The sequence below is a fragment of the Mytilus californianus genome, unplaced genomic scaffold (assembly GCF_021869535.1).
Source record: "Mytilus californianus isolate M0D057914Y unplaced genomic scaffold, xbMytCali1.0.p SCAF_5, whole genome shotgun sequence".
Taxonomy (NCBI): domain Eukaryota; kingdom Metazoa; phylum Mollusca; class Bivalvia; order Mytilida; family Mytilidae; genus Mytilus; species Mytilus californianus.
The window spans coordinates 21,787,714-21,804,113 of NW_026262701.1; the positions used below are offsets into that span (position 1 = coordinate 21,787,714).

At 31.5% G+C, this 16,400-nt stretch overlaps 1 protein-coding gene across 2 annotated transcripts; it reads left to right on the top strand.

The window, feature by feature from the left end:
• The first annotated feature begins 3,143 nt into the window (after positions 1–3,143).
• On the top strand, positions 3,144–14,945 carry LOC127702682 (monocarboxylate transporter 12-like). 2 transcript variants are annotated; one of them, XM_052206982.1, is made up of 5 exons: positions 3,144–3,377; positions 6,858–7,001; positions 7,560–7,703; positions 9,748–10,164; positions 11,767–14,945. In XM_052206982.1, the coding sequence occupies exons 1-5, from the start codon at positions 3,329–3,331 to the stop codon at positions 12,072–12,074; spliced, it is 1,062 nt and encodes a 353-aa protein (XP_052062942.1). In that variant the 5' UTR covers positions 3,144–3,328; the 3' UTR covers positions 12,075–14,945. The 2 variants fall into 2 exon arrangements, with proteins under 2 accessions (XP_052062942.1, XP_052062941.1); XM_052206981.1 differs by having other exon boundaries at positions 3,151–3,377; positions 9,382–10,164.
• Positions 14,946–16,400: the final 1,455 nt, after the last annotated feature.

The following is a 16,400-nucleotide window of genomic DNA, read 5'->3' on the forward strand; positions in this document are numbered from 1 at the left end:
TTATGTAAGTGAAATAGAAAGTTCTAATCATTCCATGAGTTTCAATGATTGTTCCAGTTATTTCTAAACTGCATAGTTGTAACACAATGTGTATTATTTTGTACACAATGTAAAAATATATGATAGGACACACAAAACAAATTAGGGCAACTTAATGAATATGATAGTTACAATATCATAACACTAGTAGATTTGCTAGTTTTCTATATGGGCACAATATGAAAAGGGATATATCTGTCCCTAAAAGTTTATAGCTTAAAGAAAGATAAATATTCAGCACAGCATTATGCCCTTCGTTAGCGTGGATCTCTTTTCATAGTGATATAATTCATTCTGGACAAAAATACATTAAGTGAGACTGTTTACGAGCTTGTTCTATATAGAAGCAGACCAGCAGATATAATGAGTATAGAATCGCCTTGAAATTACTTTTGGCAGATTCGAAACACATTAAGTTTGTTCGTTGGTTATATTGCACCAGACAAATTAACTTCATCATCTATGCAGTTCTCCTATTGGTTATCGCATTCTAATTTAAAACGAATTCAGTTTATCTTAAAATTTAAACGTACAAGCAAATCTTATTGTGTTGCATAATTTTTTTTTGTTTTCTTGTTTTATTCAATATGTATTTATTTGACTTTGATTTACGGGAAAATGTTTAAATCACTCTCATTGAGTCCATTTGGTATGAGTAAACTACTGATGCATAGTAAATTACATACATACATGATTTTTTAAAAGTCTACCAAATAGCTGATAAACTTGAGGCAATCAATGAAAAATTGAGTATTCAGTAACATTTTACTTTTTTTTGTCATGTCGACCCTTTTATACCTTATTTACGGTATGGGTTTTGCTCATTGCTGAAGGTGGAAAGGTGACCTAGTATTGCTAACATCTACTTCATTTGGTCTATTGTGGATATTTGTCTGCTTTGCAATTACAAAAAAACCCAAAATTATTTTAATAATGAATATCCAAAAATCGTAGCAAGATATATTTTTCAGTAGAGTAATATTTGCAAATGTGTATATATTTTTGACAGTCCTTTTGTTTAAGTAAAACAACATTGTTAAATTGAATGCAGATTAAAAAACCTTCTAAATCTATTTAAGTTTTGCAAATCATTTATCAATATCAGAAGAAAGTATTGCTGTAGCTTTTCAAATATTCTAAGGCAAAAGCATCTTATCTTGCATGAATATTACTCAATCGAGCGAGCAAAAGTAAGCCAACGCTAGATATCCAGGCAGTATTCCCAGCACCACGTCCGTAATAATCCAACATTTCCGTATAAAACACTCCAAAACATTTCGTACTGGCAGAAATATTCAAAGCATTTATACAACAAACTATAAACAATTAAAACACAAATATAAATTCACGATTTTCTTGAATTATAAAAGAATTGCGATTGTGTCGGACGTTTTCACTAACCTTTGTGAGAAATTTATGCAATCAATCGGTTTATTTGAAAAAAAAATATGTATGCCTCAATGAAACAGCTGTCCAGCTGGCCAACAACAAAAACACAAAATCAATACAACAGGTAAACACAAAAAAGGAAAGAAAACAAAAACACGAGAAACCAAAAAAAGATTAGCCAAAATCATGTAAGTTCAACTATCCATGAGGGAGTTGGAACCTAAGTTCTTTAAGAAAAGTATGTCATAAATCATGCTAGTACCGAAGCACTAATTACTGACTCCAAAACTATGAATTTCTTATACCAGAATATATATATATATATAAAATGATATTAACAAGCAAATTTTTCATTTTGCTCTTGACATATTTATTTTGCTGAACCTCCTGCAATGTTGCACATAGAAAATTATTTTCCAATTGATCAGTATTGATTGCTAAATTGTGTGTCCAAATTTCTGTGGGTTACGGGAAGAAGAGTATCTTGTCGAAGTTTTATTCCGCGATAATGACATTTGTGTTATTGTCCTATGGAAAGTTTTTGCTTATGTGTTTTGTCTATAAAGTGTCTTAATGTCATTTTGTTTTTCTTTGTTGACATAGTTGTTGTCAATATAATGGAATTATATGTGACTGTCATACAACTGAGATGTTTAGCTAGCTATAACATCAGGTTTGATCCACCATTTTCTACATAAGGAATTACCTGTACCAAGTCAGGAATATGACATATGTTTTCCTTTCGTTTGATGTATTTGATCTGTTGATTTTGCCATTTGATAAGGGACTTTCCGTTTTGAATTTTTCTTTGAGTACGGTATTTTCGTTATTTTACTTTTCATTAACGGTGACCACTTAAACTCTTGATTCAAGAAAAAATAAAATCACAACACTGAAAATGAATAGCAAATTAAGAACAATTATCATAAATCCAACAAAAAATATTATAAGATACTGGTGTCTGCAAATTCATTAACACACAAGTTATTTCTCAATTGGATACTGATGTATTGTATGGCCATATACACAGTTTTAATATTTTAAACAAGTGTAGTCAGTAGTGATAAATAAAGTTGTATAAACATATTTTGGATTAATCCAACCGTGTAAAAATTTCTTAAGAAAGGATTCTAAATTTAGATATGCAGTATACCTTTGTGTACTTAGTATACAAAACTGTATTTAAATGGGTTGTGTGTCACACCTACGTAAATAGAGGATACATTAGATCTTTGTGGTGATGTTCTATGTGTTTGGAAGTTATTTTAGCGTAAGGCTTCAACTAAAACCAAAAGCAAGAATAGTATGGAGATATATCATAATAACAATATAATATATAGATAGTTGGTTTTTTTTTCAATCTGGTTACTAGCTCTTTGTTGCTAAAGTATTAACTGGCCCCTTTTTAAGTCACTGTTCTACAGGATAATAGAAGTCTCTTTTCGTCGCATGATGTCCGTCGTACTAATCTTATAAGAACTTTGAACATGTTGATGACTGACAATGTAATATTTGCTTCTTGTATTGTCTTCAATTTTGCCTCCTGGTATGAAACAATTACCTTATGTTAGCCAACAAAATATGATTCTAAGCCTATAAGTTAACATGTTTTCTTTCTCTGTGTTATATATATATATATATTTACTTATAATTAACTAAAATAGTCTAGTATATTTTTTCATGATTGTACCTTTATTTACATAAATACGTACTTGTAAAACCAAAATAAAATGTAGACATTGAAATTCACTTTCTTTGCCTCGTTAAACTTTGTGATTACTTTAAAAATGTTTCGGGTCAATGATGAATTGGAATTGCCCTTAAATGCATTAAACCACGATCTTTGATATTGAAAAACAAATGGGAATATGTGTGTTGTGTAAATTTCACAAGTTAGAAAATGAAAAATGCAGACGTCGATAACGGCTATGCATGGATTATATTGATTTGTGAGTATAGAATTAACTATAATTAACTGCGAAATGTAAATACATAGAGGATAGCATTTTGATTTTGAACAGAGGCTTTCATAGTACAAAGCAATGGCGGACCAAGGACTGGTTGATTGATTGTTGGTTGCTTAACGTCTAGTGTGCGGACCAAGAAGGATGATAATTTATTTCTGAGATTATACCCTCTTTCTTCGTTATTCATCTAGTAAATATTGATTTAAGTTAATAAGGATAACTGCATTTCCCCTTGAGTATAACAATAGACACTGGTACCTACTCACTCCAACACAACCACACACACATATTTTTCAAAACTTGCTTGATCCATCATGAACAAGACTATGAAATACACTTTTCTATTATGACTCGAAGAATTCTTTTGTTTAAAAAAATAAGAAGATGTGGTATGAATGCCAATGAGACAGCTCCCCACTAGAGACCAAATGACATAGAAGTTAACAACAATAGGTCACCGTACGGCCTTCAACAATGAGCAAAACTCATACCGCATAGTCAGATGTAAAAGGCCCCGATATAACAAATGAAAAAATGAAAACAACACGCTATAAAACAATTTAAACGAGAAAACTAACGGGCTGATTTGTGTATAATGCAATGAACGAAAAACAATTATGATATGCAGCAACAAACAATTACAGGCTCCTAACTTGGGACATACAGAATTTGGCGGGGTTAAATTAGTTTGCTGGTGTCAAACCCTTCCCTTCCCTGAGAAAGTGGTGTAATAGTACAACATAAGAACAAACTATAAAAATCAGTTGAAAAGGGATTAATTCAACAGATCGATACAAAACAGAAAACATCTAACAAAACACAGACCGGACGTGGTAGGGTATTCATGCATCCCCACAACAAAAAAGACACTAAGTACAGATCCGAGGAGTACTCGTAGTTACTGACAGCTAGTTTAAAGCCAATAACAAATAATACAAAAATCATTCATATAAGACTACAATATTGATCACTACACATCCAAAATCCAATGGATTTAGTGTAAAGACGTCATTAACAGTCAGAAAAAAAACAAGACATTGTGCAATGCCAAAATACAGGTATCGACAGATTGTAGAGCAATGAATGTGCATATGTATATAACAATAATATTTAGTTTAATTTTACAGATTATAAAATCAATATTTATACCAATAAAAACAATATTCAAACATCTAATTCGTTTTTTGTTGGATTGCTATCTATATATACCATATCTTCTTTAGTTAAAACAGTTGAAAATTATTTGATTGGCTTTTACATTTTTAGTAATAATCATAAACAAACAAAAAAGAAAACAATTACAAAGCAATTTCTATAAGAAAAGCTATAATCTTATGGTTGAGACCAAAACAATCATTTATAAGGTATTTCTGAGTTTCGCTGCAATTTTTTTACTAAAACATGTAAAATCTGCAATGTTATATTAAAACTGATTTAAAAATATTGAAGAAGAGTTAAACAATCAAAACAAAATATGACTTTAAATCATAAAGTGTTTACAGAAATGTAAAGTGGCCTTTCGTGATCATTTAAACAAATGGAATGCAACAGTATTGTGATGGGTTTGTAAGATGACTGAAAACAAATAAAATTTACATAAAAAGAAATAAGTGAAGCTTTACATATATGTTAGCATATTTACTACAGTGCAAACAAGAAAAACATATGCTAATAATTTGTTTGCATTTTGTTTTATCATTGCAAGGGTAGAATTGAAGATAATAAATAATACGTCTTTGCAGAATCCCAGGTATAGAAAAGAATTTAAGGTATACTAACTTTTGTTTTAGCAAATTAAATTATCAAAGGTACCCTTTTGAACAAAGTATTCTTACATTTATTTATTATCATTTTTCAGTAAAGTGAATCATTATTCACCATTTCTTAAATATCTTAGTATAACATGTTACTGTACCAGTATATAGAGAAATTAAATAATTATAATAAGTAAATTTACCTATCACTATTTCTTCCCCTTTTCATTTCTTCGATGTTTATCCGTTTTCTCGTATATATCGTAGTGAAAATGTGTGTTATATTTAGAGCTTGATGTTGATTGAGAATTATCTAATGTTATTCAATCAATTTCATTTAATTAGTAAGACTATCAAAATTTTAAAACTTTTTATTTCTATTCTGTGCTTGAAACCCTTCGTATATTGCTCCAGGTTGTAATATGTATATCTATTACTGGTTCACTATAGCTTCTGAATGTACTATGAAGTATCACTCCAGTATACCTTTTTATAATAATTACTCTGCAGTCACATACCCTTTTTATGCGTTTTTTTTTTTACAATTCAACGACAGGCATTAATTTGATTTTATATTTACTCCCGATTTAAAGATTAATTAAAAAATTACCAAAGATTCCAGGCTTATAATTTGGAATACCAGATGCGCGTTTCTTCTTCATAAAATTCATCAGTGATGCTCAAATGAAGACAGTTGCATAGCAAAATTAGATTTTACGAAGTTGAAGTGCCTTAATGACCTTATATTCGGAAAATTTGTACCAAATAGGACTATATCGTTTGGCAATGTATATCTTCTCGGTGTAATTGTACACCACTTGATGTATTTATTTATTTAATTTTTTCTTTGGCTTTGGGAGTCCCTGAGAAGTTTTATCCAGAAAAGCGCTTTTGTGAGTATTGTGTAAGGTTCGATGCTTAGTGTCTTCATTTTTATGATATTTGCTGGTCTTCCAGTCTATTTAAATTTTGAAAATGTTCTAAGAACGGAAAAAAATCTATGATGAGATTACTTGGAATGTGTCTAACTACAAACCGGATATCATGATTTCTGAACCATTTCTTCTTTGCAGCCTTTTCCTTCATTATCGAAATGCGTTTAACATTTTAAATGCCTAGATCAATAAGATCTTTTTGGTTTGTTTGTGTAACGGGAGTAATAAAAGATTTCATACAGGCTTCGTCGTCTTCTATTGTCTACCCAAGTTCTGGGGTACTGGACAAACTACGTAACTACGTACATATATAAACAAGATGTTTATTTTAAAGACATATATGGCTGAACACAAGCTTACATACAATAAATAGTATATAAGTGGCGGCTAGTCTTTTTGTCTCATTAAAGGTTCCATATCTTAAAGCCAAAGTATGAACGTCTGCTCATTTTAAATCCTAAGCGGTAGACTGCCCTGAACCCGGTGAGTGACGTCATATCTATAGTTCCTAGGGACAACGAGCCCGGCCGGGATGTCAGGCATTTGCAGAAACAGAAAATAATCCGACAAGAATATTTCATGGCCGGTCTCGGGAGAAATAGAAACGGAACAATAATTACTACTAACTTTAACCAATTTTTCCAAACAAATGGTACAAACAAGTAAACAAAATGACCACCATTACACTTTGTATGAATCATGGTATGATTTTATTTCCCATAAAGTCTCGTAATCAATTGATATCTAACTGTAAATATTCATTTTGTTTTCAGGTTCTTCATTTGTTTATCTAATAATTGCTGGAAGTCTAAACACGTTTGGAATTTTGTATACCGAGCTTTTAGATTACTATGGAGACGGTGCGGGTAGTACTGCATGGATATCCAGTATTTGTACTTTCTTTGCTCTAGGGTTAGGTAGGTCAACATTTCATATTTATTTTCTGTTTTCCGTAAGTTATAACAAGCCAATAAGTCACAACTCTTGTTCTGATATTAAATATCATCTGTATATTTACCTTTCATAGAATAAAATGGAATGACCAAGATATGTTTACTTCCAGGCAGAAACATCTTGATTTTTTTGTAATTTATGATTTTTGACATTGATTTGCCTGTCTACTCTTTTGATTTGAGTAATGTGCTTAATTCGCCGTTTCAGAATCTAATGCATTCTTGGTTATATTTTCAAAAATGTACACCAAAGCGTCGTGATTGGTTTAAAACGTCCTAAAAAATTCTACCAATGATGTGACGATATTTTCATTTTAGAGTACGTTCAATAAAATTACCCATAGTCCTTAATATTCTGAAACGGCCTATTAGAAGCTGCCATATCTGGAAACTATATGTAAGTAATATATCGCTCAGTTTTTAAATGATGTGCGTTGATTAGGTTTAAGCGACAAAAGAATGATTTCATTATATATTTTTTTTGTTAAAAGGAAACTCTTGTTTCTTTTTGTGATCTTATAGGACCTTTTGTCAATTTTCTGGGAGAGAAGTATACATATCGGTTAGTGATGATGATTGGGAGTTGTCTAGTATTACTGGGATATACTACTAGTGCCTTTGTACGAGGAATAAAGATGTTCTATTTAACTCATGGTGTAATCACAGGTAAGATGATATGGAAAGAGGATTCTATTTTGGACTAGCGAATATACCAAATACTAAACAAATTGTTAATTGTTTAATTCTTTTGGAAAGCGTTGTTTTGTGTTTGTATCCACTGACAAAGCAGCCAACAAAATTATCGCTGTTTGATGAAAGTACCAGATTGATAATCAGAAAATTATCGAAAACTCTGTAACTTTTATTCTATTAGCGTCTGTAGAAATAAACAACGACTGAACTGAAAGCTAAACCACCAGTTTCCTACTCTGTACTAACTTCCTTTATAACACAAGAAACCGTATCATGTGTCTTTTACACCTGCATCCATTCAATCTAAACTAAAACTATTTTTTTCTTCTGGATAGTGATGTGTCAACCGTTGAGAAACTCTAAGTTAAAAATGTTTGAAATTGATAGTGGCAGTATCGATCTTTTATTTAGCTGTCAAAATCTTCGGATTTTGTTAAGTATAGTTTGTTTGGAGGTTAGTTTGTTTCCCGAAGCAGCTATGATTTCTCGTCTCGTATATTACATTACTAGATTCCCTGAGTAACTACCTCTTTCGAATCTTACTTCTTTGTTTAAATCATGTTTGAAAACCCCTGTTACAAATTTCCATTCTAACCACGAAAACTTATATCAATCATTTCGGAAATTACTATTTCTTTTAAAAGTTCAACCATCTGATTCATGTTTGCAAGTCCCCAATTGACACACCACCAAGACTGTCACAAGTGCAGAAATAACGTAGCCATTAATCCATTAGCTTTGAATATAACTTTATAATACGGGGGAAAACGTTGAAAAGAAAACGCATATACATTTCCGAATGAGTTAAAGCTCTAAGGTTGTAGACACAATTCAGAATTTGAAATTAAATGGGTCTATGAACACTCGTCATTTTCCATAACGGTCAACCAACCGTAATGTTGTTGTCAAGGGTGAACATCAATTCGCTTATATTATATTTGGAAGCAAGGATAGTAGTGTGTTGTTCTGCATTAAAATTCTGTATATGTTTAATCTGGTCATTGCAAAAAATATCATGTCGTTCAGTATTTTTTATGACGTTGCTGCATGAAATAAAATGCGAATAACCGCTATTGATATTTAAGTGTAGGACATAGTATGATTTCATAAATGACTGTTAAATTTTTTCATACTCTCTGTAAGTCACCTGATTGAAACAAAAAAAAGGAAGGGTTGAGATCTGAAAAAGTAAATATAACGACAATCATAGCAGAAGCCATATGGAAAAGTATTTGCAAAATAGAAAAAGTAATAAATTCTTTGAAATAAAATATTTTTCTTTATAAATGAATTGCATAATATGATATGGATACTCAAGTGTAGAAATGACACGTGTGACTTTAGTATGCTGCTGCCATTATCATGTATATGTATACATAATCATTGTCTATCTTGACTTAAACCTCGTTTTTCCTTTTCATCTTTCATGATTGTCTTTTTTTAAAGATACATTTTCCTCATCTTCAACTTTTTATGAACAGTGATAGTTTTGCTGTTCACTCTTGATTAGAACAAATTTGATGTAGATATTAACTGTATTCGACGGAAAGCACAAGTTATAGAAAATTAAGTTAAACGACCTAACTCTAAATAAAATATAATGTTAGCAATTGCCAAGAAAAATCATCGTGTACAAAAATTCTTTTTTAAGGTTTTGGCTTTGGACTCATGTTATCACCATGCTCTACAGTAGTTAACTTTTATTTCAAAAAGAAAAGAAGTTTTGCCAACGGAATAATGGTGAGTTTTAGTGGTGTTGGAGGTTTTAGCTTTCCATACATGTACAGATGGTTGATTGACAAGTATGGTCTTCATGGAGCATTTTTGTTAAGTGGAGCCTTATTGTTTCACTCATGTGTCGCAGTAGCGTTATTACTACAACCCCAACAAATCGTAGAAAAACATCAAACGACTAACAGAAAAATTATCTCTTGGATTATATATTTATGGGAGGCAAAACAGCGAATGTTCAAAGTTGGACTTTTTAAAATTCCAAAATATACAATTTGTTTTACAGCATTATGTTTCCAATTTGGGAATTTTACGGGAAATTTGATAGCTCTTCCAGGTCAAGTTCGATCGCTTGACCTTGGAAAACAGGCTATAGTGCAAGTTTTATCAGTATACGGCGCAACAGAAATAGTATCTAGAACATTTCTTGGATGGTTTGCAGGTTTAAACATAATAAAACGAACTAATTTACTACTGATGAGTTCTTTTGTTAGCTCACTGATTGCCTTTGGTATACCACATCTGCCTTATAAAGGCGCTCTGTTAGTCTATGCTGTGCTGATGGGATGCTTTTCCTCTACATTTTGGAGTTTAGTTGGTGTGTTGTTGGTGGACTGTGTGGGACTAGATAACTTATCACCAGCTATTGGTCTATTGTTATTTGCTATGGGGATCATGATTTGTGTTTCACAGCCAGTTACAGGTATTTTTAAGGCATATATACATAATATTATACATTGAAGGAAAACCAAATAGAAACAAAGCTACAATTTGCTTTGATATCATAATATTAGGCAAAAATTGGCCAGAAGTGCTTGCATACCTCCTGGCTATCATTAACTTCGGTGACATAGGTCTACATACGGTATGATAAAGACTGCTGTCAAAAACTAGATGTTCAGCTATAAATCGTCCCTAGTCTTCCAAAAAAAAACGGTACGATCTTATTTTTCATATTATTATTTTATTAACATTAAACAAAAGACATAAGAAAATAAGTTATATATGAGCTTAATCTTGCAATCAAAATACAATTGCGACGTCATGACAAATATTTGAAAGGATTTGCAAAATTAAAACAAGTTTTCATGATTATTATGGCTAAACTAGAGTAGAGCCCAAGTCTCTTGATATTTGGTAAATAATACATCTAATATCCGGTGTGAAAATGTCCATTCGTTACCCTGCAATTGTACATCTAATATCGGTTTGAAAATGTTTAACCGTTATCCTGCAGCTGTACATCTAATATCTAAAGTTTCATTTATTTTCATCATTGTTTACAATCAAAGTTCATGTGTATAGGTAAGAGGCCGCAGTAGTAAAATAATATTCACAGTTCGAAAATTAGTCGGAAGGTATAGCATCTCCTACTGGCCTTTACCACCATGAATAAACGATAAAAATAATCATAACAAGTATAGCAATGCCTTCATGAATAACAAAGATTCACCATTTGATTCTGCAATTAGAAGACGTTTTGATATACTTCTAATAAGGACTCATTTGATATTTAATAGTGCCGAACCTACTTTTTAAACAGAGACTCAAAGATCGGCTATCATCATAAAATGGTAGCTGACTTGCTATTCATTTCATATGAGAATTTTATTCAACAAATACTTAAAAAAAGAATTATAGCGACTTCACTCACAGTTATTTATTCAACTAAAAACTACTCCAATAATGGAGAAATTTTACGTCCGCAATTATGAATTAGCTGATATGACATTTTAACTCTTTTATATATCCAATATGTTGAATCTGTCATAGTGTCAGCTTATGTCACGTTCGTGGCTTTGACGTTTGCCATATTGCTATTGCTTTGTTATGTCCCTTCTGGTCAGTTAACTCCTGGTGAAGGTTAATCTAGAAAAGCACTTCTGACATCCAAAAGTATTTAAGTATGTTTACACATTGGCTTTCAAATTAATGAATTTAGGCTTTCCTGAAGAAGGTTGATCCGGAAAAGCACTTCTGACGCACCAAATTTATTACGTGATATTTTCTTTTTACAAATGAGCATGGTTTGTTAATCGTGTGATGGTTGATCTACCACTTTTATATTCAAGGCACCTTAAAATCGTTTCATGCTTCATTTGCAAATGACAGACTTCTTAATCAGTTGTCTTGTACTTAGAACTCAAAGCAGTTAATTGTGGAAAACATATTTTCCACACATTTATGTTTCCTTTCTTTTTTTGGAAATTATATTCTTTATTCTCTATCTAGTTTATTTTACATAATTCTTTCTGACATCTAGGCTGATTTTTGACATAACTAACAATCATTTTAATATTTCAAGGATGGTTGGAAGATTCTACCGGAAGCTGGGATATGTCGTTCCGATTCATAGGTGTACTAAGTGCAATCTCCTGCATGTGTCTTCTGTTAGGACCCATGATTGAACGCATGTCGTGTTTTCAAAAAGAAAGAAAAAGTAATTTGAGTAATATTGAGAAGCAAATGGAAGAGTATAATGGTGGGGCTATTCATATGGAAGAAACGGAAGACTTGGTAATTAAAGACTGTTGTTCCAAAAGCAATGACAAAGAAGTAACTAAACAAACAGAAGAAGTCCATCCACTATATCCTCAAAAGAATGATCCATGACGCATGTGTAGTCATGTTTTTTACGAAATATATTTTTTAACTATAAGCTTCAAGAGTATGCATGACATTTCTTGGGTTAAGAATATTGTAGTAATTATCAAAAAAGCCTCAATTCAAGTTGCATATATTTCTATTCTCAATATGAATAAGATAAATATAGAGGGGCTCTACGTTATGATTACAAAACTCCACTGAATAATCAGAAATTGATTTATTTTTGCCATTTTGATATGAGAATAAGAAGATTTGGTATGATTGCCAACGTCATAATTCTCGACCAGAGATCAAATGCCATAGAAAAAATCATCATAGATATCAGGATTGAAATTTTGAAATAGAAATTAACAACTATAGGTCACCGTTCAACTTTAAACAATGAGCAAAACCCATTTTTGCTGTCGCGCCAAACCCTCCCCGAACCTAGGACAGTATTGAAACAGTATAACATAAGAAATAAGAAAAATCAGTTGAAAAAGACTGAACTCATCAGATCGATAAAAAACAGAAAAACAACTAGTAAAAAACACAGACCGGACTTGGAAGGTTAGTAGTACATCCCCACAAAAAAAAAGAAACTATGTACAGATCTGAGAGTACTTGCAGTTACAGCTAGTTCAAAGCCAATAACAACTAATAAAAAATCATCTATCTAAGACTAAGATATTCATCAGTTCACATCCAACATCCAATGGATTTAGTGTAAAGACATCAATAACAGTCAAAAAAAACATTACCTTGTGCAATGCCAAAATACAGGTATCGACAGATCGACAAGAAACACATAAAAAAAATAATAAATAATAATATTTTCCGAGATTTAGATATATCAAAAAGTACATATTTAACCGATTAAGTGTATAACGACATTTTAAACAGTCTGAGAACAGCGAGACTTCAGGCAAATATTCATAAGCCCAGTACTGGAATGAGACAGCACTGTCCATATTTATAGTATTGTCTCATTCTCAACCTCTGATAATGCAAGATTTTTGCTGCTGTCTTGTGATAGCTTTTTCAGACGGATATCCTTTTGACTGTCCCTGTACATCGGAGTTTTACTCATAATTGGTCTTCTAACATATTCCATTTACTGTAAAACTTTCGTCTTTCAATAACCGAAAATAAAATATTATTACAAACGAAAAGAAAAGTTGTATTCCGTCCAAATTGTTAGAAAAAGGTGGATGCTTCACGATTATTCTATTGATCACCTTACCCCTAGCTTTCCTCAATTAATTCAATAAAATAAGTCATTGCTTTTATATCAGATTTCCGCCCGTTTATTTAAATCATGGTATGTAATTGTTATGAATTGTAAATTTCAGTCAATTCTTCTTTTGAATAAAAAAAATTTTGACAAAAATACCGAACTCAAAGGTAAATTCAAAAAGGGGGAAGTCCATAAAACTTGGAAAAAAAATCAAACTCACGAATATACCAACCAACGTAACGTATGGAAAAACAACTGTCATATACCTAAATTCGGACAGGCATTTTCCGAAGAAAATAGTGGGTTTAACCTTGTTTTATAGGTAGCCGAATTAAGATAAAAGGTAAAGTAAATGGTAGGTATTAATTAAGATGCTAAGCATATGGAAAGTATCATTTTATTTTTTTAGGATCTGGTTTATTTAACATATCCAACATGTTTCAATGTTAAATGATTAGTAAAACTTGTTAATCAATGTTGGTTTTTCACATCATCGCATTTTCAAATATGTATTTGGTTGTTTGAGAGTTAGATGTGAGGATGAGGCGGTATATATCAACTTTTATTACTGTTCATCTATTTTTCTTGGTGATAACGAAGGTTAATTACAGGTGATCAACATAAGTTAATCTAATCGGAACTCCGTAAAGATTTTTCATCATTTGTTTTATTTTTTAAAATCTGGTTTATTATTATCTTTCGGTTTCATTTCTATTCACGGCAGAAATGTTCCTTGACGACAATTTAGAAATCTCAACATCCTGATGAACAGTTTTATTTACTCTGACTTAGGATATATCTTATAACATCACAATTTCCTTAACGAACTTGCCGAAACCCCAAATGATGGAACAGCGCTTTCATTGCTATTTAAAACACATCGCTTTATCTAATTAGTTTTCTTTTGTTTTTTTAATTGATAAATCGTTTTATTCAAATTTCTTCTGATAAACAATATCCCTTAGCATCCCAGGAGAGCAGACGACGTATCTAATTTGTTACACTTAGTGGTTATGACACAACTTTGGGGTCATTGCCGATGTACCCAACTCGTTTAAAACCGCCTGCACTCGGGTGTTTATGATATCATTAATTTGTGTTCAAACTGCATAAATTATATAGTTATCGAAGTTATTTAATTTGCGTTGTTGGTTAAATTTACAAGTTAGAAAATGAAATATACAGATGCTAATAACGGATATGCCTGGATGATATTAATGTTTTCAGTGTTAGTACAGTCTAAATTCTAAATTAAAAAAAAATCAAAGTTATCTGGTGAAATGAAATTTGCTTGGATTTTTTATTTGAAGATTTGTTTGTTACTTCAAATTTATCTAAATTATTGCAATCCCTTTTCGAAGAACGAAAGAAACTTCTAGAAAATATCAATGTAGTTTGAAAAATAGAAAAATAAAAAAATCGATCAGGAGTTGTCTCCCATAGGCCTTTGTCTATAAATTTATTAAGAAACGTATCTTCTCCATGTCACAGTGGCTTCCAAAATGACTTAATGTTTTGCCAATGACATTATTTATAACTATGTTATTTTTTGTTCAAATATGTATACTGGTTTTTGTTTAAATGTACTTTAAGCACTCTAATCATTCTAATCGTTTACTGTGCTTTATTTTGTAATTCATTTGATTGTTTGAATTTTTGGCACTATGATTGGTTAATAAAATATCTTGTATCTTGTCTATTTTTATCGTAAGTGAAAACGTAAAACTACTAAGCAGGATGGCGAATTCAAATTTTTAGAGAGGCCTAAGATACCTAAGGAAGAATCAAAACTGAAACGATGAAGTAAAACAGACAAAATCATGAAAAAAACGACTAAAAGATAAACAAATGACTACATAAAAAAAACAACAGAGCAATAAAAAAGAGGGAAAACAAGGTTTAAAAACCTAGAGGACAAAGCAGTGAGGATAAAAACACCGGAGATAAGACCCTATTTTTTCAGTTTTTGTCATGAAACTCTTGATAAAAAAATATCGATAAAACACCCAATTGCCCCATCATGCCCATGTTTAACAACTGTCAGCTCCTCTACAACCATAACAAAAAAATCACACAACGCGCGTTTGGTATACTAAATGTAGAATCTGGTATCTTCAATCTGTTTTATTTTACTGGACAAAGATACAGGTAAACAAAATGCAACTGCTATTAAAGAAATATTTATGATAAAAATGTGGATGTCAGGAACCCAGTCACGGTTGTCATTTAGGGAATTAAGGGTTGATGGTCTTTGTTAAATTGACTAACAACTGTTTTGAACTCGGAACGATTTATATTGCATATGCACTTTTGATTGTTGAAGACTGTAAAGATGTCTTTTGATTGTTGTTTCGTCGGGTTGTTTTTTCATTGACCTATACCAAATATATGCGTCAAAATATGTAACATTAGAAAATGTAAAACTAATTGCCACAAGCTTTTTTTTTATTGCAAAAAAATCGTCATTTTCGATACTAACGGGATCAATAATAGCTTATTCAAACATTAGACACATAAATCGATTGATTAAAACAAAAACCCGAGAAAAAAAGGGTTAACCTTCGTGTTGCTCGTTTCATATGAAAATAAGGGAAAGTCGTATCCGGTAATAAATCATCAACAAGGGAAGAAGGACGGTAGTTCGACTACGACAAATGCTAAATGTCATATATATTCTGCTAAATCACATGAAGTCTTTCTCCATAGTCTTTATATTATTACATTGCTATTGTGCTTAAATTTTGTGGATTCCTTTCATCCATGCTATTTGATTATCATATATTGTTTATATAAATCAATTACCGTTCGTTACTTTTACAACAAGACAGATCATCACTCCTTTATATATACTGATTACGATAAACAACCTTTATATTCCACATACACAATTGTTAATGTGGGAATCGGATGTGGCAAAGGATATAGTTCCACTTCGACAACAACTTTTTGGAGTTTGTAAAGCTTTTACTATTTTCCTTCAATTTTATAACCTGAGTACTCCATACTTTAAATCGCCATATGACACTCAAGGAATATTGACAGTTCCCGTGACAAGTTGTAGAACGTCTGCTCGAAAAGTAGATATAGGGAAAACGCATTCTTAAAGTAAATAAACT

Bases quoted from the DNA above. Each gene is read 5' to 3' on its own strand.
- LOC127702682 (XM_052206981.1), top strand. From the start codon at position 3,329: ATGAAAAATGCAGACGTCGATAACGGCTATGCATGGATTATATTGATT. The intron at 3,378-6,857 runs GTGAGTATAGAA...TTTTGTTTTCAG, and splicing joins TGCATGGATTATATTGATTT to GTTCTTCATTTGTTTATCTA. The intron at 7,002-7,559 runs GTAGGTCAACAT...GTGATCTTATAG, and splicing joins TTTCTTTGCTCTAGGGTTAG to GACCTTTTGTCAATTTTCTG.